We start from the raw sequence: 22,716 nt of genomic DNA, 5'->3' as shown, positions 1-22,716 counted from the left end.
GAGCGTGGGTCAGCCGTGGGTCCCAGGGAAGATGACACACGCCCGGGAACTACAGGGTCCGGGAGGGAGAAGGCAAAGTTCTGGCTCAGGTTGGCTGGGGATGAGGCCAGCAGAGCCAGGTGCCCAAGGGACCTCAGCCACGAACTCTGAGCACAGGCTGGCAGGTGGCTCTTGGTGCCTCATGCGACCTTGTTTATCTAGAGGGATGAGATTCAAGGCCTGTCCTGGGGGCTGAGGGCCGTCAAAGCTGACGAGAGAGGGGAATGTATATTCTAACAGGGAGATGGTCAATGAACACGTGCAGGAAGAAATGGACAGGACAATCCAGAGAGATCATGTGTTCTGAGGACAGCACAGCCAGGCTCCGGTACAGAGTGAAGTGGGGTGGGGAAAGTGGCGTGGTCCTTCGTATGGCCCGAGGAGGCCGTATATAAACTGACCCTGAGCCACACAATAGTGCCCTCCTCTGCCCCTAGGATGCTCGAGTGCAGGGTCTGGGCAGGGAAGATTAATGCAGAGTGGGTCCCAGAGTGGGCGGAAGCTTGGGCTCTAGGGCGTGTGGGACTCAGCTGGCAGCAGCCCCACGTCTCTGTGGTTCTAAAGCCCAATCCGTTTCTGCTCAGCAGGGAGACGGCCAGTTCCCCAGAGAACTTGCCCAGGGTCCCAGCCGTGGCCCTGGGAGGGCTCAGGGGTTGGGGAGGGAGTATCCCGAGGCTGTGGGCCCTCCCTCTGTGGCTTGGGGTGCAGATGTGCACCACCCTGCCCTGTCCTCTCAAGTCCTCTGGGCTCATCTGAGTGGGCACGTTCGGGTGGTGCAAACTCTGGATGGCATCGTGTGTCTTTTCTTCTCTGGCTGGCACTGAATTGCTGTTCACCAGATGCCAGCAATGAGGACACTCCCCCTCCCAGATGCAGGACTGGTTGCCACTGAGGGGAGGGGTGCACCGTGCCACGTGCTCCCAGGACACTGGCCAGGGGGCTATAAAGAACATCTCGAGAGGAGGCAGCACAGCCTTGTTCAGACGCCCAGTGACCTGCCCAAGTCGGGCAGCACAGAGCTCTGGAGATGAAGACCCTGTTCCTGGGTGTCACGCTCGGCCTGGCCGCTGCCCTGTCCTTCGCCCTGGAGGAGGAAGATGTGAGCTGGCCTGGCGTGGGTGGATGGAGGAGCCAGGCGGATTCCTGGGCGGGGGGCAGTGCCAGGGGCCCTGTTTTAGGAGGTGTCACTTAAGGCTGGGTTCTGACTCTGTGCTCCCAGCCTGGGGTGGTGGTGGGGGGTTCCTATTGTTCCTTCAGCAGACACGGCCCTGCCTGGGGTCCAGGGCCGGAGCAGGCTCAGCTCAGGGGTTTCTGCTGCACTGACGCCTGAAGCCCGAAGATCTCGCAGGGTTGGGCCCTGTGGAGTGAGGGCTCACCTGGTGCTGGGGCCTGGGGGTCCATGGGGTGCAGACACGCTCTCCTTCCACTGGGGGCTGGGAGCCCTGAGCAGGGGGCTGGCTCTAACTCACTCCAGCTGAGCTCTAACTAAGGTGCAGGAACCCAGCCTGCCTTTAGGGGTAGCAGCCGGGCAGCATGGGTGTCTGGTTATAGCTACAGGCCTGAGTACCAGGGTCAGAGTAGAATCTGGCCCAGCCCATGGTGGGCTCACGGCCTCGGCCTGCTCCAGATCACAGGGACCTGGTATGTGAGGGCCATGGCGGTCGATAAGGACTTCCCAGAGGACAGGAGGCCCAGGAAGGTGTCCCCAGTGAAGGTGACAGCCCTGGGTGGTGGGGACTTGGAAGCCACGTTCACCTTCATGTGAGTGTCGCCCACTGTGGGGCCCCTCAGGCCACTTTTGCTCCCCTCCCCAGACCCGCCTGGTGCCCATTGCCCCACCCACGTTTCGGGTGTTGGTAAGAATCACCCCCTGCCTTGGAGGGAAACAGCCTGGGCATCCTAAAGCTCGGTGGGGTTGGGGGGCAGTGGAATTTTCAGGTTGCCGGGTCAGGGCCATGCACCGGGTGAGCTGAGGATGGGCCAGGTGTGTCCCGGGAGCTGCTGCCCGCGTGTCTCCTGTTTTCCAGGAGGGAGGATCCGTGCGTTCAGAAGAAAATCCTGATGCGGAAAACGGAGGAGCCTGGCAAATTCAGCGCCTGTGAGCCCCTCCCCCACCCCACCCCCACCCTCCCCCACCGCCAACCCCAGCGTACCAGCCCCACCACAGGTAGAGAGTGCCCAGGCTGCCCTTTTGCCAGGGTCCCAGCTCTGCCCACCTCCAAGGAGGGGCTAGCCTCTCCTTCCTGGGGGGCTGGTGGCCCTGACATCAGACACCGGGTGTGACAGGCTTGTCCACAGTGGAGATGGACCAGATCACACCTGCCCTCTGGGAGGCCCTAGCCATTGACACATTGAAGAAGCTGAGGATTGGGACAAGGAGGCCAGGGATTAGGGACGGGGAGGCCGAGGGTTAGGCATGGGGAAGCTGAGGGTTAGGGATGGGGAGGCGGAGGGTTAGGGACGGGGGCCAAGGGTTAGGGATTGGGAAGCTGAGGGTTAGGGATGAGGAGGCCGAGGGTTAGGGATGGGGAGGCCGAGGGTTAGGGCTGTGGAAGCTGAGGATTAGAGATAGGGAGGCTGAGGGAGAAGATGAGGGTTAGGGACAGGGAAGTGGGGCAGGAGCAGCCACTGGAGCTGGGAAGGCCGGGCTCTAGTCCTGGAGCTGGGAAGGCCGGGCTCTAGTCCTGGAGCTGGGAAGGCCGGGCTCTAGTCCTGGAGCTGGGGAGGCCGGGCTCTAGTCCTGGACCTGCTCTGGCCTTGTGGCTCCATTACTTGCACTGGGACCTTCCTGAGAGGAGGCTCCTGCCTCCGTGTCCGGGTCCACACTGTGTGGAGCAGCCAGGCGTGGCTCAGGCTGTCCAGGGTACCCGGGTGACTGCTGAAACATTCCTGAGTGTTTCTTCATGTGGTCCCGAGTGCTCTCTCTGGGAATGACCCATCTTCTCCGTCATCTACAGATGGGGGCAGGAAGCTCATGTACCTGCAGGAGCTGCCCGGGAGGGACCACTATGTCTTTTACTGCAAAGACCAGCGCCGTGGGGGCCTGCTCTACATGGGAAAGCTTGTGGGTGAGGGGCCCGCTGGGGTCTGCGTGTCCTGCCTCATGGTCTCTGCCTCCAGAAGCCAGTGGAACCAGCCTCACCATGCCCTGGCACGGGGGGGAAAAGGAAGCCCCTGTGCCGGCTTTCGTGTGCCGGGCACCGCTGGGCAGCCAGTCCAAGTACCTGAAGTGGGAATGGGGTGGGCCAGGCAGGGACAGACATGGTCCTTGGTGACATGAACCTGCCAAGGACTGCTTCTGGGGTCTCGGGTGTAGGAGGGTCACCTTAAGGGGGAGGTAGCATCCTAACAGAGCTCTTCATGGGGCAGGGACCCTCCAGGGCAGGAGGGTGGCCAGTGCCTCTGGGACACAAGATTCCTCCAGGTGGGGGTTGTGACCCTGCAGGGTGGCTTTGGGAGCTGCCCATGTCCCCTGGGGTTGCTGAGTGGCTTGGAGAGTCCCCGCCACTGTCCCCCTTCCTGGGGACCTCTCATCTGGGCAGTGACCGTCTCCTCTGTCCCCAGTCCCACCCCTGAGCTCTCATCCATTCTCAAGCCTCCTCTCCTGCTTGTCCGGTGCTGGGCTGTGGCCATCTCTTCTGTCCCCAGCCCCACCCCAGAGCTCTGGTCCACTCTTGGGCCTCTCCCCTTGTCCTGGTGCTGGGCAGTAGCCGTCTCCTCTGTCCCCAGCCCCACCCCCGAGCTCTGATCCACTCTCGGGCCTCTCCCCCTGTCCTGGTGCTGGGCCGTGGTCGTCTCCTTTCGGCATCTGCTCCCTGCAGGGCCGTGCCACTGTCCCCATCTCGGCACACCTGGCCACCTCGCCTGCAGGTAGGAATCCTGATACCAACCTGGAGGCCCTGGAAGAATTTAAGAAATTGGTGCAGTGCAAGGGACTCTCGGAGGTGGACATTTTCACGCCCCTGCAGATGGGTGAGAGGACGGCTGTGCCCAGTACCCCGTGTTCCCCCGTGTCTGTCTGTGATCTCCAGTGTCCCATGACCCCTGTGTCCTCCCATGTCCCCCGCATTCCCTGTGTGCCCCGAGTCTCCTCGCAGGGGCTCCCGGGCCCTGCTTAGCGTCCTAGTCGTTGGAGGCTCTGCGCTCTGGGTTGTGATGGGGTCTGGGGCTCTGCGCTCTGGGCTGTGATGGGGTCTGGGCCCTGGTCTAGGGCACCTTCTCATCCCTGGGGTTTTTTTTGGGTCTCTGCAGGAAGCTGCGTTCCCAAACACTAGGGTGAGTGAGGCTTTGGAAGGACACTGGACAAGCCCAGAGTCCTGGGTTCCTGGGGTTCAAGGGTCCATCTGCTCTGGCCCCTCCCATCCCACACAGGCAGGGAGACCCCCCAGGGTCAGGCACGAGGTTGGCACCTCAGAGTCTGCCCACCCACAATTCTAGGACATTCGGGAAGTCCTTTGTTTTACTATTCCTGCACCTGCCAGCCCGAGTGAGGGTCCTCCTCAGCCCTTCCACAGCGAGGCCTCCCTCGGGCTCTCTCAGGTGTCAGCTCGGCCCATCGCCCCCTGCACCTGTCCCCACTTGGTCCACTCCCTGCCATCCACCCACCGAGGATGCTCAGAGGCCTGCCCAGTCATTGGAGGAGCTGAGGTCGCTCTGGAGCCCTGAGGCCGCCCAGCAGTGGCTGATGTGGGGACTGCAGAGCCTGGGGAGGGAGCTCTGGGCCTGGCCTCTGCCCTACCCTGCAGCCTCCCTGACGTCTGCCCCTCTTCCCAGCACAGCAGCCCCCGGGTCTGCACCTCCAGAGCCCACCCTACTGCCAGACACGGAGCCCGGACCACCTGGACCTACCGTCCAGCCATGACCCTTCCCTGCTCCTGCCCACCTGACTCCAAATCAAGAGCTTCTCCCCCAGCTCTGGGCAGGCCGATCTGTGGGGACGGAGGGGCTTGCACCGGCTCCCTGGGAGGCCTGCTGGGAGGGGGAGCCACAAGGGAAGCTGGGGAGATGCTGGACCTAGAAGGGCCAAACCACAAGAGGCATGATGTCCAACAGGCCTGTGGGGCTGCGTGATGTCCTGGAGGGGCTTCCTGCAGAGCCACCCTCAGGTCTCAGGTTCAGCTTAGGACAGGCAGGGGTCTGGGCAGGAGCATTTGGAAAGCCACTGGGGAAGACAGGAGCAGGGACACGGTGTCAGGGTTGCAGCAGTGGGGCCACTGCAGGGCTCCCGCCCCAGGGGTCTCAGAGGGATCCTCCAAGTGGCCCCATTTTAGCAGCCTGGGCTCAGTGGCAGCACTGGAGAGAGGAGCACTGGAGAGAGGGGCACTGGTGCCTCCATCATCACCCCCCAGAGCAAGGCAGAGCCGAGTCTCCGAGATCCTCGGCCCCACCCTGGCCTTCCCATGGCTTGTCCAGGGGCCATGGTCTGCACAGACACTGGGGCTGCTGGGACATGAGGAGCCGAGTGAGGGATGAGAGGCCACTGCACCGCAGTGAGAAACATGCCCCAAGAACCACAAACCCAAGCTGGACAGGCCTCCTGGGGGTTGAGCCTTCAAAGCGACCACCTCTCCCCCAGGCCACACCAAGTAACCACTGCCTGCCTCCCGCCAGACCAGCATCCTCATCTCCTCTTCTCCCACCTGGACATGATTCTTGGCTGAGGCTACGGGGTGGTCCTGAAGTGAGCCAGGCCAGCAGGGCCCAGGAGAGCCGAGGTGGAGCCAGCTTGGGTGTCCACAGGCCACATGTGGAGGGCAGGGCAGACCTCACCCTACAAAGATGGGTGAGCAGTAAGCCATCTCCCTCACCCTGTGCTACCATGCAGATTCCAGAAAGGTTAGGATGTGTGTAAAAATTCAAGATTGGTTGGTTATTTGCTATTGGATAGAAAACTTAAAATACATATATATGAAATTAGCCGGGTGCAGTGGCTCACATCTGTAAGCATTTTGGGAGGCCGAGGAGAAAGGACACTTGAGGCCAGGTGTTCGAGACCAGCCTGGGAAACATAGCGATACTTCATCTTTGTTTGTAAAAAGAAGAAAAAATAGTAAATAGTAAAAATATTTACCTGGTGGAAAAGGATTTTTGACACATCTAAGCAGTGGGGAGAGTGTCCTTGGGAAAGACAGAGATTGGACTGCAGAGCGCTGAGCGTGGGTGCAGGGAGATGCTGGCAGGAACAGGAGGTGGGCACATGAGAAGCTGCGAAGCCTGTTCCTGCCCACTCGGAGGGCCTGGCATGGGCGGCTGTGGGTTTCCCTGCATGCCTGCCTGGGCTGTTTGTCCACTCATCTGCCCTATCCATCCAATGTCCTGGCCACCTCGTGATGGGTGGACCAGGGACCTGTAGCCCCGGGAATGTAGCCCTCGAGGTGGGAGGCTCTGTCCTGGCAGACGTAGGCCCCAACCATCATCCATTTCTGCTCCCAAGAGCCCCGGCCCCATGCAGCTTCCCCTTCCAAGCTCAGCACCCCCCAATTCCACCCACAAACTCTCTGATCACTGAGTCACATGAAGCCTCTTCCCATGGCTCATAACCATGGGACCCTCACAGACACCCAACATCCGAAATATTTGAGGACAGTGTCCCGAATAAGTCACGAAAACTTTCACTCCCAACCCAAGCATGGCAGAGGCACCGACTAGAAACTCCCCGGGAGCAAAACAAGCCTTTCAGTGTTTGAAAATCAAGAAATCACAGAAGTGAAGGAGGGCAGTGGAGCTTTTGTTCTTTCAAAATGAATTTTTAAATATATGTACAAAGGGACACACGTATCGTGGAGACGGGGCACCAGGACAGGTTCTCTCTGACATGACTTGTTCACCAGGGGCCGAGTGTCCAGGCTGAGAGCGAGGGCCCCACGCAGACCGAGAAGTGTGACACGAGGCTTGTGGGTCACCAGCCTTCTGGAAAGTGCTTAACCTCTGTTTCTTTGTTCGTAAAACGAGGACCACAGGAGCACTCGCCAGCAGGGTTGCTGTGAGGAACGGGCACACATCTACACACAGTCTCACACATGAACACACATATGCGCGCACACACACACACTCCTACACACACCTATACATGCTCTTACACATGCACACACACCTACACACACACACTGCCACATGCTCTCTCTCACACATACACACAGTCTCACACCCGCACATACACCTACCTACTCACGATGCACCCCCCTGGTATACATGCCTGGTACAGCCTAAGTCTGCATGTGTGTCAATGATGAGCCTCCTTGCTGGGGAGTGTAATCCGCATGCCTGCAGTTGCCTAACTCCATGTCTGGACTCAATATTCAGAGAACAAAGATGCTGGAGTCGGGTGTGGTGGCGCGCACCTGTAGTCCCAGCTCCTCAGGATGCTGACATGGGAGGATCACTTGAGCCTAGGAGTTTGAGACCAGCCTGGGCAACATAGCAAAACTCTGTCTCAAAAAAAAAAAAAAGTTTTTAAAGACATAAGCAAGCATTCATTATCCATAGAAGGATTTCAAATTACACCACTCCATATAACAAAAAAAAATTAATTTTGTTTTTCTAGTGTGAGTCCCCCAGAAGCAGATGAGGCAGATGGAAGCTCAAGTGGTTTACTTAGGAGGTGGTCCCAGGAGACCCTGGTAGGGTTGGGGAGGTGACGTTAGCAGGGAAGGCCACTGGTGAAGGGTCCAGCATCAAGGTGACCACTTGCGACCAACTGGGGCTCAGTCCCTGGCGCTGCCATGTTTTAGACCAGCTCCAGCCGGTCACTGGATGGGGATGCTTCCATGGGGCACTTATTCCTGCCACTTCCCGTTGCTGCAGGGCAGGGCGGCTTTGGTGGAAAGATGACCCCTCCAGAGAGGAACTGAGGACACTGCGATGGAAACATGGCCAGCGTGGCCTGCAATGGCAAGACCCAAGGGGCTATGACGGCCCCCATGGCACCCACTGCAGTCCACCTCTGGCAGCTTCAGAACACTCATGCCCCACACTGAGCTCACACTTTGCTGCCACCGTGTCTTCAAGGTGACATTTGCCTGTGATAATTTCTAAAAAACAAAAAAGAAAAAAGTCTTAGAACAGAAACATTCTTGGGCTGGGCGAGGCTCCGGCTGCGGCAGTCAGTGCCAGGCATGGCTGATGTTCATCCTTGCCTCCTCGCCGCTGGCCAGGGGCTCAGCTGGACTAGGTCGCTTCTCTGGTGGGATAGCACTGATCTTCACCCCCAGGGTTCTGAGCCCCCGGGTGGGCACCTTGGAGGTCTGTGGTCCTGCTGTGCCAATTCACAGGCCCGGAAGCACCAGAGGGTGCCCAGAGAACCCTGGAGTTCTGTACGTCCACCCTCTATCCCTCTCATGGGACAGTGCACCTGTTGCTTGGTGATAGGCAGATTCACTCATCTGGCAGTAGGTTAGCAAGACTATCATACTGTATGTGCAAAAGAGAGATGGTCAGAAGTTTAAAAAGTTCTGTTTTGCCTGCAAAAGTAAAGGCGGCATCTGGCTTGCTCCTGGGCCCTGAGGAACGCTGAGCACCTGCCCAGAGGATGCCAGTGACGGTGGGGCTGGAGCTGCCCATCTCGCCTGGCATTGCCAAAGGTTGGGTGGGCAGAAACTCTCAGCCGTCTGAAGAAGCGGCGCGTTTCAGATCAGGCCCCAGCAGGAAAGTCCCATGAGGCCCTGGTGAGAGCTGACTGGAGGACATGGGGTCCCAGCCACCTGTTGGACACCATCGTGTGGGCAGGTCTGGGAAGCTTTTCTCCTCTTTTTTTTTTTTTTTTTTAATTTTATGAGACGCTGTCCTTCTCTGTTGCCTAGGCTGGAGTGCAGTAGTACAATCACAGCTCACTGTAGCCTTGATATCTCAGCCTCAGGCAATCCTACCTCAGCCTCCTGAGTAGCTGCCACTACAGGTGTGTACCACCATGCCCAGGTAATTTTTTTTTTCTTAGAGACAGAAACTCCCAACGTTGCTCAGGCTGGTCTCAAACTCCTAGGCTCCGATGATCCTCCCGCCTTGGCCTCCCAAAGTGCCTGAATTCCAGTCATGAGCCACCGACTGTGCCTGGCCTCTTCTCTTCTTGTTGGTGTTTGTCTATTACACATAGTGAACAGCAGGAGAAATATATCCGAGGGCTGGTGGCAGTGTCCTCCCCCTAACTCACCCCTAAACCCCACTAACAGACACAGAACAGAACCAGAGCCGGGAGGTTTATTCTCTCATTGCAGGGGGATTCCTGGAGGTTTATTCTCTCAATGCAGGGGAATTCCTGGAGGTTTATTGTCATTGCAGGGGGATCCCGGGAGGTTTATTCTCTCAACGCAGGGGGATTCACGGAGGTTTATTCTCTCAATACAGGGGGATTCCGTTGCCACTTGCTGCCATCTCTGCACGATCAACTCCTATACATCTTCCCTTGGACTTGACTGTGCTCAGCGCCAGGCCCCTGCCCGCCCGCTTGCCTGGTGAGCTCCTCTCATTGGCTCCTCTCCTCGGATCGGCGCTCGTCTCCCCCTAGGTCGTTTCACTTTCTTCTGTTCCTGGCCTGGTACCGCATTCTTGGACATCAACCTTTTTCTCCGAACAATCCATGGATACTTGTTCTTCCTTTCTGTCAGCGTTTAGGGGTTCGTTTTATTAAAAACAAACAAAAGCGCTTTATATTCTCGATCTTTCGAGATCTTTCCAGGATCATTTATTTTCATCTTTTAAGTCCAAGAGCTTTCCAGGATGCGCAGGCCTGTGTCTCTCCTCACCTGCCTTGCCTGAATTTGTGAGCGCTAGCAATCTCACGCTCACACTCAGCGGCGTTCCCTCTGCTCGGAGAAATTTTATGCCATTCTTGGTCTCCTGTCCTCCACCCGTGCGCCTCGCTGCTCCTGGAACGCCCGGGGTTTGCAGGGAAGGCTCCCGCGCGCCCGGCGCCCTCCCGCCCGCGGGCTCTCGCTCAGCTCCGGCTGCGAGCTTCCTCTTCGCGGTGGTCTTCACCTTCTACGTCTGGCTGCGGTCTTTCCTGCATCTTCTCACTCATTTCTCCGTTTGTAAAGCACGTGTTTCCGAGCCCAGTCTGTTTTGCGCCGTGGCCTCCTGTCCTCAAGGGGCGCGTTACTAGTTTGGCGCCCGCGGTGGCCTCCGCTGCCGTCGGGGCGCTCTGGTTCCCGCTCTCTGGGCCACTCGCGAGCTGCGTTCCTTTGCCCGTCCCCGGGCTCAGGTCCAGGTGCTGCTCCTCCCGGCAGACGTGACCCGAGATTGTCGTGGGTCCCGCAGTCACTGGCTCTGCGGACGTTTTGCTCACCTCCTGCAGAGAATTCTGGAGGAAGCCTTTCTGTCCCCAGCCTCCGTGGGGCAAAGGCCGGGGTGCCCGGGTCTCAGGCTGCGGGGCATCATTGCCTGCGAGCAGTTCTCTGGGGGCAGGCCAGGGGCCGGCCAGCGGGGCCTTGTGGAATGTCACGGGAGTGGCACTGCCTTTCCGTGGGGCCTGTGGGTCACACTCCCTCCAAGAAGGGGAACGGACCCACCCCTGGCGGAGTCCTGGGCCTCTGTCCCTGGCTCCCGGGAGGCCTGCCTGGGAACGCAGCTGCAGCTGGGAGAGGAAGTCACCGGACAGAGGTTCCCACACCGCCGCTCTTCCAGAACTCGCTCCGCCGCCGATTTGGAGCAGCTTGCATTTTGTTTTGTCTCTGCTTCCATCCGCAGTATTTATTTCTGCCTCCTGTGTTTCTGTTCTTCTCCAGTCTCCCCAGAGTCCGCTTCTTTCTTTCCATCTCGGTAAAGAACCGGCTTCTGCCTCCGAGGAGTGTCTCTGACTCGCCCTGTCCCGACTCCCAGCTCGCACTCCTGTCTCACGTTCCCTTGGCGTTTTGGTTTTGCTCTGTTATTTGTTTGTTTGTTTGTTTATTGAGACGGAGTCTCACTCTGTCCCCCAGGCTGGAGTGCGGTGGCGCCATCTCAGCTCACTGCAACCTCCGCCTCCCGGGTTCAAGTGATTCTCCTCCCTCAGCCTCCCAAGTAGCTGGGACTACAGGAGAGGGCCACCACGCTTGGCTAATTTTTGTTTTCTTGGGGTTTTTTTTGAGACAGAGTCTCACGCTGTCGCCCGGGCTGGAATATAGTGGGGCCATCTCGCTCACTGCAACCTCCGCCTCCCAGGTTCAAGCGATTCTCCTGCCTCAGCCTCCTGAGTAACCGGAATTACAGGTGCCCACCACCACGCCCGGCTTGCTTATTTATTTATTTATTTATTTATTTATTTATTTTGTATTTTAAGTAGAGATGGGGTTTCACCATGTTGGCCAGGCTGGTCTGGAACTCCTGACCTTGTGATCCGCCTGCCTCAGCCTCCCAAAGTGCTGGGATTACAGGCGTGAGCCACCGCACCCGGCCTAATTTTTGTATCTTTAGTAGAGACGGAGTTTCACCATGTTGGCCAGGCTGGTCTTGAACTCCTGACCTCGAGTGATCCACCCGCCTCAGCCCCCCAAAGTGCTGGGATTACAGGCATAAGCCACTGCTCCTGGCCTGCTCTGTTATTATTTTTAATATTGATTTGAACACTTGGTTCATTTATTTATATATGTTTCTTTTTTTTTTTTTTTTTTTTTTTTTGAGACAGGGTCTTGCTCTATTGCCCCAGGCTGAAGTGCAGTGGCGTGATCTTGGCTCACTGCAACCTCCGCCTCCTGGGTTCAAGCAATTCTCCTGCATCAGCCTCCTGAGTAGCTGGGATTACAGGTACCCACCACCATGCCTGGCTAATTTTTTTTTTAGTAGAGGCAGGATTTCACCATGTTAGCCAGGCTGGTCTTGAACTCCTGGCCTGAAGTGATCCACCTGCCTCGGCCTCCCAAAGTGCTGAGATTACAGGCGTGAGCCACCGCGCACCTGGCCATATTTCCATGTTTTATGTTTCTAATACTTATGTCTGTAATTTTCTCTGAGTGCAACAAAGGACACCTTTAGCTGCATCCAACAAATGTTGATAGAGATTGCCGTCACTGTTATTCATTTCTCAGTAGTTCATAAATTCCTTTGTAATCCTAAGCGTATACACTGTCAATTATGGGAATCTATTGATACTTCCTTTATGATATATGGCTGAAAAGTTTTTGCAAACATTTCTCATGTGCTTGAATTTAATTTGTGGGTTTTGGTAGTTGCATATTTCCACAAACGCCTATTAGATGAACTTAACTGATCACATTACTTACATCTTACACTCTCAAATATTTTTCTCTACTTCATCCATTTGTTTCTGAATATCTCTGTTAAATAATCCCGCTTCAGTTGTTGATTTCTCATGTTCTCCTTAAATTCAATTAGTTTTTGCTCCATATATTTAGAATTTATAATCGTTTTGGTGTGGCCAGCTCAATGGTGGTGATTTTCTTTTCCCTAAGGATGATCATTCCTGTTATCAGTACCAAGCATCTTTGTGTGTTCACATTTGATGTTTCTCCTCATATTTCACAGCAACTTCTTTTGGAAAATATATTTTCCTTTTCATTCTTTGTTTTCTAACGTGAGTCTCTTTCTGATTTTTTAAATTATTTTATTTTGAAATTCACACAGAAAAAAAGTGTTTTTTTCATGGACAGTTCTGTGGATTTTAGCACGTGTATAGATTTTTTTTTTTAAACAGAGTCTCATCCTGTCGCCCAAGCTGGAGTGCAGTGGCGCAATCACTGTTCACTGCAACCTCCGCCTCGAGGGTTCAAGCGATTCTCCTGCCTCAGCCTCCCAAGTAGCTGGGATTACAGGTGCCCGCCACCATGCCTGGCTAATTTTTGTATTTTTACTAGAGACAGGGTTTCACCATATTGGCCAAGCTGGTCTCAAACACCTGACCTCAGGTGATTTGCCCTCCTCGGCCTCCCAAAGTGCTCGGATTACAGGCGTGAGCCACTACACATAGCCACATGTATAGATTTGTGTAACCACCACTGTCATCAACACTCAGAGCAGATCTGCCACCCCCAGCACCCCCTCCTGCTTACCCTCCACAGTCAAATCCTCCCCCAGCCCCTCACCTCTGGGGACCTCAATCTTTCTTGCATCTCTGTAGTTGTGTCTTCTCTAGAATATCACATAAATGGAATTGCATAGTATGCAGCCTTTTTAGACTGGCTTCACTCATTCAGCATACTGCCTTTGAGATTAATCTATGCTGTTAAGCATATCAACAGCTTCTTTTAATTGCTGAGAAGTATTTCATTGTGTGGATGTACAACAGTTTGCCCTATTGATGGTGAAGGTGTTTGAGTTGTTTCCAGTTTCTAGCAATTATGAATGGAGCTGCTACACACATTTGTTTTTGTACAAGTTTTGTTTTTGTTTTTTTGTTTTGTTTTGTTTTTGTTTTTGAGATGGAGTCTCACTCTGTTGCCCAGGCTGGAGTGCAGTGGTGCCATCTGGGCTCACTGCAAGCTTGGCCTCCCGGGTTCACGCCATTCTCCGGCCTCAGCCTCCCAAGTAGCTGGGACTACAGGTGGCTGCCACCACGCCTGGCTAATTTTTTGTATTTTTAGTAGAGACGGGGTTTCACCGTGTTAGCCAGGATGGTCTCGATCTCCTGACCTCGTGATCCGCCCACCTCGGCCTCCCAAAGCGCTGGGATTACAGGCGTGAGCCACCGCACCCAGCCAATATTTTCTTATACATATATACCACATACCATATTTGCTTATCTGTTCATCTTTTGATGGACATTTAGGATGCTTCCACGTCTTGGCTACAGTGAATAGTCCTGCTGTGAGTATGGATGTGGAAGTATCTTTTCCAGACCCAGTTTTGAATTGTTTTTGCAATACATGCCGGAGTGGGATTGCTGGATGATATGGTACTCGTATTTTTAATGATGTGAGGAACCTCCACACTTTTTTCCACACAGGCTGCACCATTTACATTCCCACCAATGGAGCACAAGTGTTCCAACTTCTCCACATCCTTGCCAACACTTGTTATTGATAGTTGCCGTCCTAATGGATGTGAGGATATTATCTCATTGTGGACTTGGTTTGCATTCTTTGATAATTAGTGACGTGAAGCATGTTTGTGTGTGCTTGCTGGTCATTTGAAAACCATCTTTAAGGCCGGGTGCGGTGGCTCACGCCTGTAATCCCAGCACTTTGGGGAGCCAAGGCAGGCGGATCACCTGAGGTCAGGAGTTCAAGACCAGCCTGGGAACATGGTGAAACCCTGTCTCTACTAAAAATACAAAAATTAGCCAGGTGTGGTGGCAGACGCCTGTAATCTCAGCTACTTGGAAGGCTGAGGCAGGAGAATCACTTGAACCCAGGAGGCAGAGGTTGCAGTGAGCCGAGATCACGCCATTGCACTCTATCCTGGGCGACAAGAGTAAAACTCCGTCTCAAAAAAAAAAAAAAGAAAGAAAAGAAAACCATCTTTAGAAAAATGTCTACTCAAGTCCTTTACTATTTTTTTCTTTTTTTTTTTTCTTCAGCACCTTTTTTACTCATTTTTTTAAATTTAATTGTTTTCTTGTTGAGTCGTAGGGTTTATTTATTCTAGATAAAAATCCGTATCAGAGATATGATTTGCAAATATTTTCTCTCAGCTTGTCGGTTACCTTTTCACTTTGCTGTTAGTGTTTTTTGATGCCTGAAAGTATTTATGATTGATATACTTCTGTCTGTCTGTTTTTGCTTTGGTTTGCCTGTGTTTTTGGTATCATATCTGAAAAGTCAGATATACAATTTCAAATTTTCCTGTATTTTCTCCTAGAGGTTGTGCAGTTACAGGTATTACCATTAGGTCCTTATTTCATTTCTAGTTAATTTTTGGATGTGGTGTAAGGCAAGGGTCTTCCTTTATGCTTCTGCACATGAATATCATTTTTCCCAGCACCATTTGTTAGAGAAACTGTCCTTTCCCCAGTGACAGGTCTCAGCACCATTGTTGAGGATCGCTTGAACATATACACAAGGGTTCTCTGTTTTATTTCATTGATCTATATCTTTGCCTTTGGCCAGTACCACACTGTTTTGATTACGGTAGTTTAGTAATATGTTTTGAATTCAGGAAGTGTGAGTCCTCCACTTTGTTCTTTTTCCAAATTGTCTTGGCTATTTGGGGTCCTTTGAGATTCCATGTGAATTTTGGGGTGAATTTTTATATTTATGAAACAAATACCATTTGGATTTTGATAGAAATTGCACTGAATCACTTCAAGTGGTAGGGAAATTTGACAATATTAAAGTCTTTGAATTCAAGAACACAAGATATCTTTCCATTTATTTGTGTCTTCTCTAATTTCTTTCAGCAACATTTTATAGTTTTCAGTGTACAAGTCTTTGAGCTTGTAGGATAGGTTTATCCATTAGTATTTTATTCTTTTTGATGCCATTGTATTGAAATTGTTTTCTTAATTCCTTTTGGATTGTTGATTGTTAGTGTATGGAAAGGCAACTGATTTTTGAATGCTGATTTTGTATCAGCAACTTGGCTGAATTCATTTACATTTCTAACTTTTTTGGTAACTTTAGGGTTTGCTAAATATAAGATCATGTCATCTGCATACAGGGATGATTTTACTTCTTCCTTTCCAATTTGATGCCTTTGCTTTCTTTTTCTCGCCTAACTCATCTGGTTATGAATTTCAATACTAACTTGAATAGAAAAGACAAGAGCCAGCACCCTTGCTTGTTCCCACTCTTGGAGGAAAAGCATTCAGCCTGTCACCATTGAGTATGATGTTAGAAGTGAGCTTTTCATAAGCAACCTTCATTGTGTTGAGGCAGTTTTGTCCTCTTCCTATGTGTGGAGTGTTGTTTTTTTTTTTTTTACTGTGAAAGGATGTTGAATCTTGCCACATGCTGTTTCTGCATCAGTTGGCATTACTATGGAGTTTGTCCTTCGTTCTGCTAATGTGTCTGCATGGTTCATATGTTGCTTCATCCTCGGAATATACTCTCATGTGTCTGGCTTCCTGCATTCAGCTCATGGGATTCATAAATGTCTATGTTTCAGTCTGGGTTGCCTCCATTCTCTCTCTCTCTTTTCTTTCTTTCTTTTTCTTTCTTTCTTTTTCTTTCTTTCTTTCTTTCTTTCTTTCTTTCTTTCTTTCCTTTCTTTCTTTCTTTCTTTCTTTCTCTTTCTTTCTTTCTCTTTCTTTCCTTCTTTCTTTTTTTTTCTTTCCTTCCTTCTTTCCTTCTTTCTTTTTCTTTCTTTCTTTCTTTTTTTTTTTGAGACAGAGTCTCACTCTGTTCCCCAGGCTGGAGTGCAGTGGCACGATCTTGGCTCACTGCAACCTCCGCCTCCCAGGTTCAAGTGATTCTCCTGCCTCAGCCTCCCAAGCAGCTGGGAATATAGGCATGCACCACCATGCCGGGCTAACTTTTGTGTTTTTAGCAGAGACTGGGTTTCACTATGTTGGCCAGGCTGGTCTAGAACTCCTGGCCTCAAGAGATCTGCTTGCCTCAGCCTCCCAAAGTGCTGAGATTACAAGCGTGAGCCACCCCACCCCGCGAGCCTCCATTCATTTCTGTTGCTCTGTGTGTCTGTTTTGTGCACTACAACCTCACTGCCTTGACTCCTGTAGCGTCATAAGTCTGAATATCTCGAGCATAAGTCCTCCAAATTTGTTCTTATTCAAGATTCTTCTGATTCTATTTTAGTCCTTTGTATTTCTACATAAATTTTTAAATTGGTTCCTCAGATTCCACATAGCAATATCTACTGTTGTATTTCATAAAGAATATATTGCATCTATAGATCAATTTGGAGAGAAATCAATAATGCGTGGTAGGAGGAGCCCCACAATGTGAAAAGGAAGGAATAAGCTGGGAACAAATACCTGCAACTCATCTCAGGAAAATGACTCACATCCCCAATATGTAAAGAGCTACTAGAAATTGATAAGAAAAAGATCAGCAAAAGAGAGTATGAGACCCTTTACAAAAAGAAATACAAAAGGCTTTAAGCATATGAACATATGTTCATTCTCAATGATAATACACAAAATTGTCTAATCCAAAGGTTTGAAAATATACTCCGAAGCTGTGTAGAAATAGGAACTTTTATTCATTGCCAACAGAAATATAAGTTACCTGCCAATGGATGCAGTTTGACCATATCTATCAAATGTGTCAAATATTACAAGCAGTGGCTCACACTTGTAATACTAGCACTTTGGGAGGCCAAAGCAGGTGGATCACTTGAGGTCAGGAGTTCGAGACCAACCTGGCCAACATGGTGAAACCCCATCTCTACAAAAAAATACAAAAATTAGCTGGGCATGATGATGCTTCTGTAATCCCAGCTACTTGGGAGGCTGAGGCACTTGAACCCAGGAGATGGAGGTTGCAGTGAGCTGAGATCGCACCACTGCACTCCAGCCTGGGCAACAGAGAGAGGCTCTGTCTCAAAACAATAACAACAACAACAAAAACCCCACAAAATTACAAATGTATTTACCCTTTCGTTTATCAGTACCAGTACAGGGAATTCATCCCACTTAACACTTCTACACTTGACATGTGTTCACAGTTATTGATTGCGGCTTTCCTCGCAAGAGCAAAAGATTAGAAACAACCCAATTTCCTCCAGCAAGGGTCCGGTTAAATAAATGATGACCATCCACATGACAAAATACAATGTAGTTGGGAAAGAAAATAAGAAAGAGTGAAAGGAGGGAGCCTTTTATGTATCACTCTGGAAAGATCTCTGGCTAAACCCATTTGCTACCAGGGCTAGCACTTACTGCTCTGTGCCTGAGGCACCCAGTTGGATTTTACCAGCACCTTGGGAGATTGCTTTACCAGCATGTCCCCAACACCTGGGTCATCATGGTCACTAGGGGCCAGGCCGGAGCTCTTGGCCCTGCTCAACCACTGACCAGAAGAGAGATATTGGCTAGTCCTCCCGTGGGGGCACATAGCCCAGGTCCTGCAGTGAACTCTAACCCTGGGCCTCCAGGTCACGTGAAGACAGACAAACCGCAGGGATCTCTTCTTTGCTTGTCTTAAAGAATCAAAGCCAACTTCATTATGGAACCAGGAAATGGATATCCTCACATGCCCATTTTACAGATGGGAAAACTGAGGCCCAGTGAGGGGAAAGCCATTGGGAATCATGGATAGCATGGCATGGCCGTTTGGAGCAAGGATCCCACATCCCCTCCACCACAGGCCCTACCCAGGCTGGCCCTGAGCTGCTGGACAGGAACTTGTGCCTGACCTACCGATCCTGGCAGCTGCTCCCACTGAGCTTGGACTACATGCTTGAGACCCGCCTCCCCTCATTGAAACCCTGCTCGGGCAGCCTCACACCAGTGGGGACCATGCTTGTTCACAGCAACTCTCTCAAGCCTCTAGAACAGAGCCTGACACAGGAGGTGCTTAGTGTTTACTGAATAAATAGATGAATGAATCAGTGTAATCCTCCCAACAGCCCTTGGAGGGGGTGCTCTAAAGAATCCTGTGACACAAAGAAGTCTTGGGTTCATTCATTCATTCATTCATGCATTCAGCGCCTGTGTGCTGCTCCCTGTTGTATGCAGACACCTGGAATATGACAGTGAGCCTCAGACACCTGGAATATAACAGTGAACCCCCACACCCCTGGAATATGATGGTGAATGCCAGACACCTGGAATATGATGGTGAACCCCAGGCCCCTGGAATATGATGGTGAACCCAGACACCTGGAATACAGCAGTGAACCCCAGACACCTGGAATACGACGGTGAATCCCAGACACCTGGAATGCGATGGCGAATCCCAGACACCTGGAATATAACAGTGAACCCAGGCACCTGGAATATGCCAGTGAACCCCAGAAACCTAGAATACGACAGTGAACCCCAGACACCTGGAATATGGTGGTGAACCCCAGGCCCCTGGAATATGACAGTGAACCCCAGACACCTGGAACATGGTGGTGAACCCCAGGCCCCTGGAATATGACAATGAACCCCAGACACCTGGAATATGCCAGTGAACCCCAGAAACCTGGAATACGACAGTGAACCCCAGACACCTGGAATATGCCAGTGAACCCCAGAAACCTGGAATACGACAGTGAACCCCAGACACCTGGAATATGGTGGTGAACCCCAGGCCCCTGGAATATGACAGTGAACCCCAGACACCTGGAATATGACAGTGAACCCCAGACACCTGGAATACGATGGTGAACCCTAGACACCTGGAATATGACAGTGAACCCCAGACACCTGGAATACGATGGTGAACCCTAGACACTTGGAATACAACGATGAACCCCAGACACCTGGAATACGACAGTGAACGCCAGACACCTGGAATATGACGGTGAACCCCAGCCCCCTGGAATATGACAGTGAACCTATACACCATCCCTGTCCTGAGAGCTCACAGCCCAACAGAGGGGACAGCATCTCACCCACAGCCAGCAGTGGAGGCTACAAAGCTAGAGCCTGCTCTAGCATAAGGTCTTGTGCCAGCCACAGAGCTAGAGCCACCTCCAGCTCCAACACTCGGGCCAGCTCCAGGGCTAAAGCCATTTTCAGTGTCAGTTCTTGCACCCCTTCTGGCACCAGGCTAGAGTTAGAATCAGCTCCAGAACAAGAGCCAGTTCTAGATCCACCTCCAGCACCACTGCCCAGGATAGAGGCAGCTCCAGCCCCAGCTCAGGCCCCAGCTACTGAGCCAGTTCCACAGCCAGAACGAGCATCGGCCACCACTCCAGCTCCAGTGCAGGAGCCTCGGGGGCACCACCTTCAGCTACAGCTCCTGTGCCAGAGCTTTACTGCCCCTCCCTGGGATGGCAACATTTCATTTTTATAGTATGTTTATATTTCATATTCTTTATGGTTTATTATATTTTGTGATTTAAATTTTATATACAGATCAGGTGCAGTGGCTCATGCCTATAATTCCAGCTCTTTGGGAGGCCAAGGCAGGTGGATCACTGGAGTTCAGGAGTTTGAGACCAGCCTGGGAAACATGGTGAAACCCTGTTTCTACCAAAAAAAAAAAAAAAATTAGCCAAGCGGTAGTCCCAGCTCCTCGGGAGGCTGAGGTGGGAGGATCCCTTGAGCCTGGGAGGTTGAGGTTGCAGTGAGCCGAGATCACGTCACTGCACTCCAGCCTGGGTGACAGAGCAATACTCTGTCTCAAAAACCTAAAACAAATTATACACAATGAAATGAAATTTAAACTTTAATCATTGTAAACTGTACAATTCATGGATATTAAATGCATTTACTATGTGGTATAACCATCAACACTATCTAGTTCTAGAATTTTTTCATCACCACTAACAGACACCCTGTACCCATTAAGCAGTCACTCTCCACCCCTCACCCCTGACAACCACTCATCCACTTTCTGTCTCTATGGAGTTCTGTGTCTGGCCTGTGGCCCCCTCTTGAGCACAGCTGACCATCCTTCTGCCCTTCCCCACCAAGCTGAAGACCCCTGACAACGCCAACACGTTTTCAACCATGAACTCTACCACTGACTATGACTTTGTCCAAAAGAAGCAACGCTTACCAAGGGAACACAGGTCAGGTGTGGAGCCAGCTCGGCACTCCTTGCATGAAGCAGAAGGGACTGGAGATTCCCAAGAGCATCCTCTCAGCCATCTCCTGTGCTGACTCACCACAGGGCCGCCCTCCCCAGGATCTGGCTGGTGGCTAGGCACTTACAGACTGGAGGGGACCAGGCCAGTCAGGCACCTTCAACCCACCTGCAAGCCCAGGCCACCCCAGACTCCAGTGGCTCTGTCCTTCTGTTGGATAAAACACCTGCTGGCCACCAGGCTGACCTGGCCTCAGTGGACCGCCATAAGTGCCCTGGGAACCAGAGGACCAGCTAACCCTTTCCAGCGGGTGCTGCCACCATGCTCCGAGCCCTGTTGGCCCCAGGTGCTGCCTCCTGGCAGCATGTCCCTGACACCCTTCTAGTACAGGTCACTGCCATCCATGCCCAGGGCATCCTAGAGCACCCACTCACCCAGCAGATCTGACCATGGTAAAGCTGCCCTTCCAGCCGCCAGGCCCCCAGCAGGGAGCTCAGGACCGGAGGCAGCTTCCACTCAAGCCCTGAGACCAGCTCAGGTGAGGCTCCTCCTTCAGCAGCCGGGACATTGCCAATGCACTCAGCGTGCACTTAGCCGGCTCCTCCAGCTGCAAAGTGGAGGAGATCAATGTCAGCTTTGTCCTGGAGCCCCCAATGGCAGGGAAAGAAGGCGACTGCTTGCCCTTCTCCCTGACAGCTCTTTCATTCTATGTCCCCTCCCAGCCGGTGCCTGCGTTCCCCACTCTGCACCCACAAAAGAAGCAACAAACCCCTGACTCCCAAATGGAGCTGCTAAGAAGCCCCAGAGAAGAACGCTGGCCTCAGAAGCCCTGCAGGGTCCAGGCTTCTGCTGATCTTGCTATTCCCCTCAGTTCTGGGAATCGACCTTGCTGTCATCCCCGGGGACCTCCGGCATCAACTCCGACTCCAGCAGCACCTCCTCCTCTTCAGCCTCCAGCACACCATGGCTGCTAAACCCACCTTCAAATTCTCAGTCTCAGGGCTCTGCAGCCACAGCTCCTCACGCTGCTCTACAACCTGCAGGTAGGCGACGCCACGTCATCCACATCGGCCTGGACAAGGACGAGGCAACAGGTACAAGAGCGTCCTGGGGTGCCAGGCGGGCGGGCAGTCCCTGGTCCCCTCACTCAGGCCTCTCTGGGTACAGACAGACCTCTCCTGCAGGACTGTTTTGACAAGTAACCAGTTCTGGGCCATTCAGGCAGCATGCGCAGCCTGAGAGAAGGCAGATGGTCCCCACAGGCCTCATCTAGAGCCAGAACCAGCTCCCAAACCAATTTAGAATTGGAGCCAGCACCAGACACAGAGCTAGACCCAGTGCCAAGTTCAGAGGAAGAGCCAGTGGCAGCACTGGCTCTCGCATCAGCTCCAGAGGTAGAGCCCAGGCCAGCACCAGCTCCTGTACCAGCTGCAGAGATACAGACGGCCCCAGCATTAGCTTCAGAGCTACAAGCAGCTCCAGAAACAGCTCTAGCACCATCAGCAGAGGTAGATCTAGCTCCAGCACGAACTTGAACATCAAATCCAGAGTTTGGGCACCTTTATCACAAATTGCTGCAATGGTAGTTCTAGCACCAGCTCTAGAGCTTGAACCGGCTCCAAACTGATTACAGAATTAGAGTCAATGCCAGGCTCATATTATAGCTAGCACCAGATTCAGAGGAAGAGTCAGGTCCAGAGCCAACTCTAGCACTAGCTCCAAGCTAGAGCCTGTGCTGCCTCCAGAGCCTAAACAAGAGCTCTAGCTCCAACACCAAAGCAACCCCAGAGATAGAGGCAGCTCTCTCAACTCGGATACCATCTCTAGAGCTAACCCCAGCTGCAACAAGAGCTCTAGCTCCAACACCAATCTAGAAATCGCTCAAGCACCACCACTCCCAGCAACTCCAGGGATAGAGGCAGCTCTAACCCCAACTCTGGTGCCATCTCTAGAGCTATGACCTGCCCCAGCACCAATTCAAGAAGACAACCAGTGAGAGTTTTCATTTCAGATACAGCTCCAGAACCTCCTGTAGCATCACCTCCTGACCTAGAGCCACTCCAGCATCCACCTCACAGCTAAGGCTAGTGCCGGCTACACGTCAAGACCCGACTCTGCCATCACCTCCAGAGGGAGAGCAGGTCGCTGGCCCAGAACCACAGCTAGAATCAGCTCTGG

General features: G+C 52.5%; 1 protein-coding gene and 1 long non-coding RNA gene across 4 annotated transcripts in view; both read left to right on the top strand.

Annotated features, from left to right (window-relative positions):
* Positions 1 to 1,066: 1,066 nt before the first annotated feature.
* Positions 1,067 to 4,925, top strand: OBP2B (odorant binding protein 2B). Of its 3 annotated transcripts, none has more exons than XM_024252492.3 (7): positions 1,067 to 1,138; positions 1,667 to 1,800; positions 2,067 to 2,137; positions 2,997 to 3,105; positions 3,843 to 4,011; positions 4,291 to 4,314; positions 4,818 to 4,925. In XM_024252492.3, the coding sequence occupies exons 1-7, from the start codon at positions 1,067 to 1,069 to the stop codon at positions 4,923 to 4,925; spliced, it is 687 nt and encodes a 228-aa protein (XP_024108260.3). The 3 variants fall into 3 exon arrangements, with proteins under 3 accessions (XP_024108260.3, XP_054375586.2, XP_024108261.3); XM_054519611.2 differs by having other exon boundaries at positions 4,291 to 4,318; positions 4,821 to 4,900; XM_024252493.3 differs by lacking the exon at positions 4,818 to 4,925 and having other exon boundaries at positions 2,997 to 3,107; positions 3,910 to 4,011; positions 4,291 to 4,313.
* A 5,266-nt stretch (positions 4,926 to 10,191) lies between these two features.
* LOC129048038 (uncharacterized) overlaps positions 10,192 to 22,716 on the top strand; it is a 37,324-nt gene continuing 24,799 nt past the window's right edge. Inside the window, exon 1 of the long non-coding RNA XR_008510037.2 lies at positions 10,192 to 10,788. This is a non-coding gene — a long non-coding RNA (uncharacterized LOC129048038). The remainder of the gene's footprint in view (positions 10,789 to 22,716) is intronic.

Source organism: Pongo abelii, chromosome 13 (genome assembly GCF_028885655.2).
Source record: "Pongo abelii isolate AG06213 chromosome 13, NHGRI_mPonAbe1-v2.0_pri, whole genome shotgun sequence".
Lineage (NCBI taxonomy): Eukaryota > Metazoa > Chordata > Mammalia > Primates > Hominidae > Pongo > Pongo abelii.
The sequence above is the reverse complement of the archived record's forward strand: the minus strand, read 5'-3'. Positions and strand labels throughout refer to the sequence as shown.

Excerpts from the sequence above, each read along its gene's own strand:
- OBP2B (XM_024252492.3), top strand. The coding sequence starts at position 1,067 with ATGAAGACCCTGTTCCTGGGTGTCACGCTCGGCCTGGCCGCTGCCCTG. Across the intron at positions 2,138-2,996 it reads GCCTGGCAAATTCAGCGCCT|ATGGGGGCAGGAAGCTCATG; the intron begins GTGAGCCCCTCC and ends CGTCATCTACAG. Across the intron at positions 3,106-3,842 it reads CTCTACATGGGAAAGCTTGT|GGCATCTGCTCCCTGCAGGG; the intron begins GGGTGAGGGGCC and ends TCGTCTCCTTTC.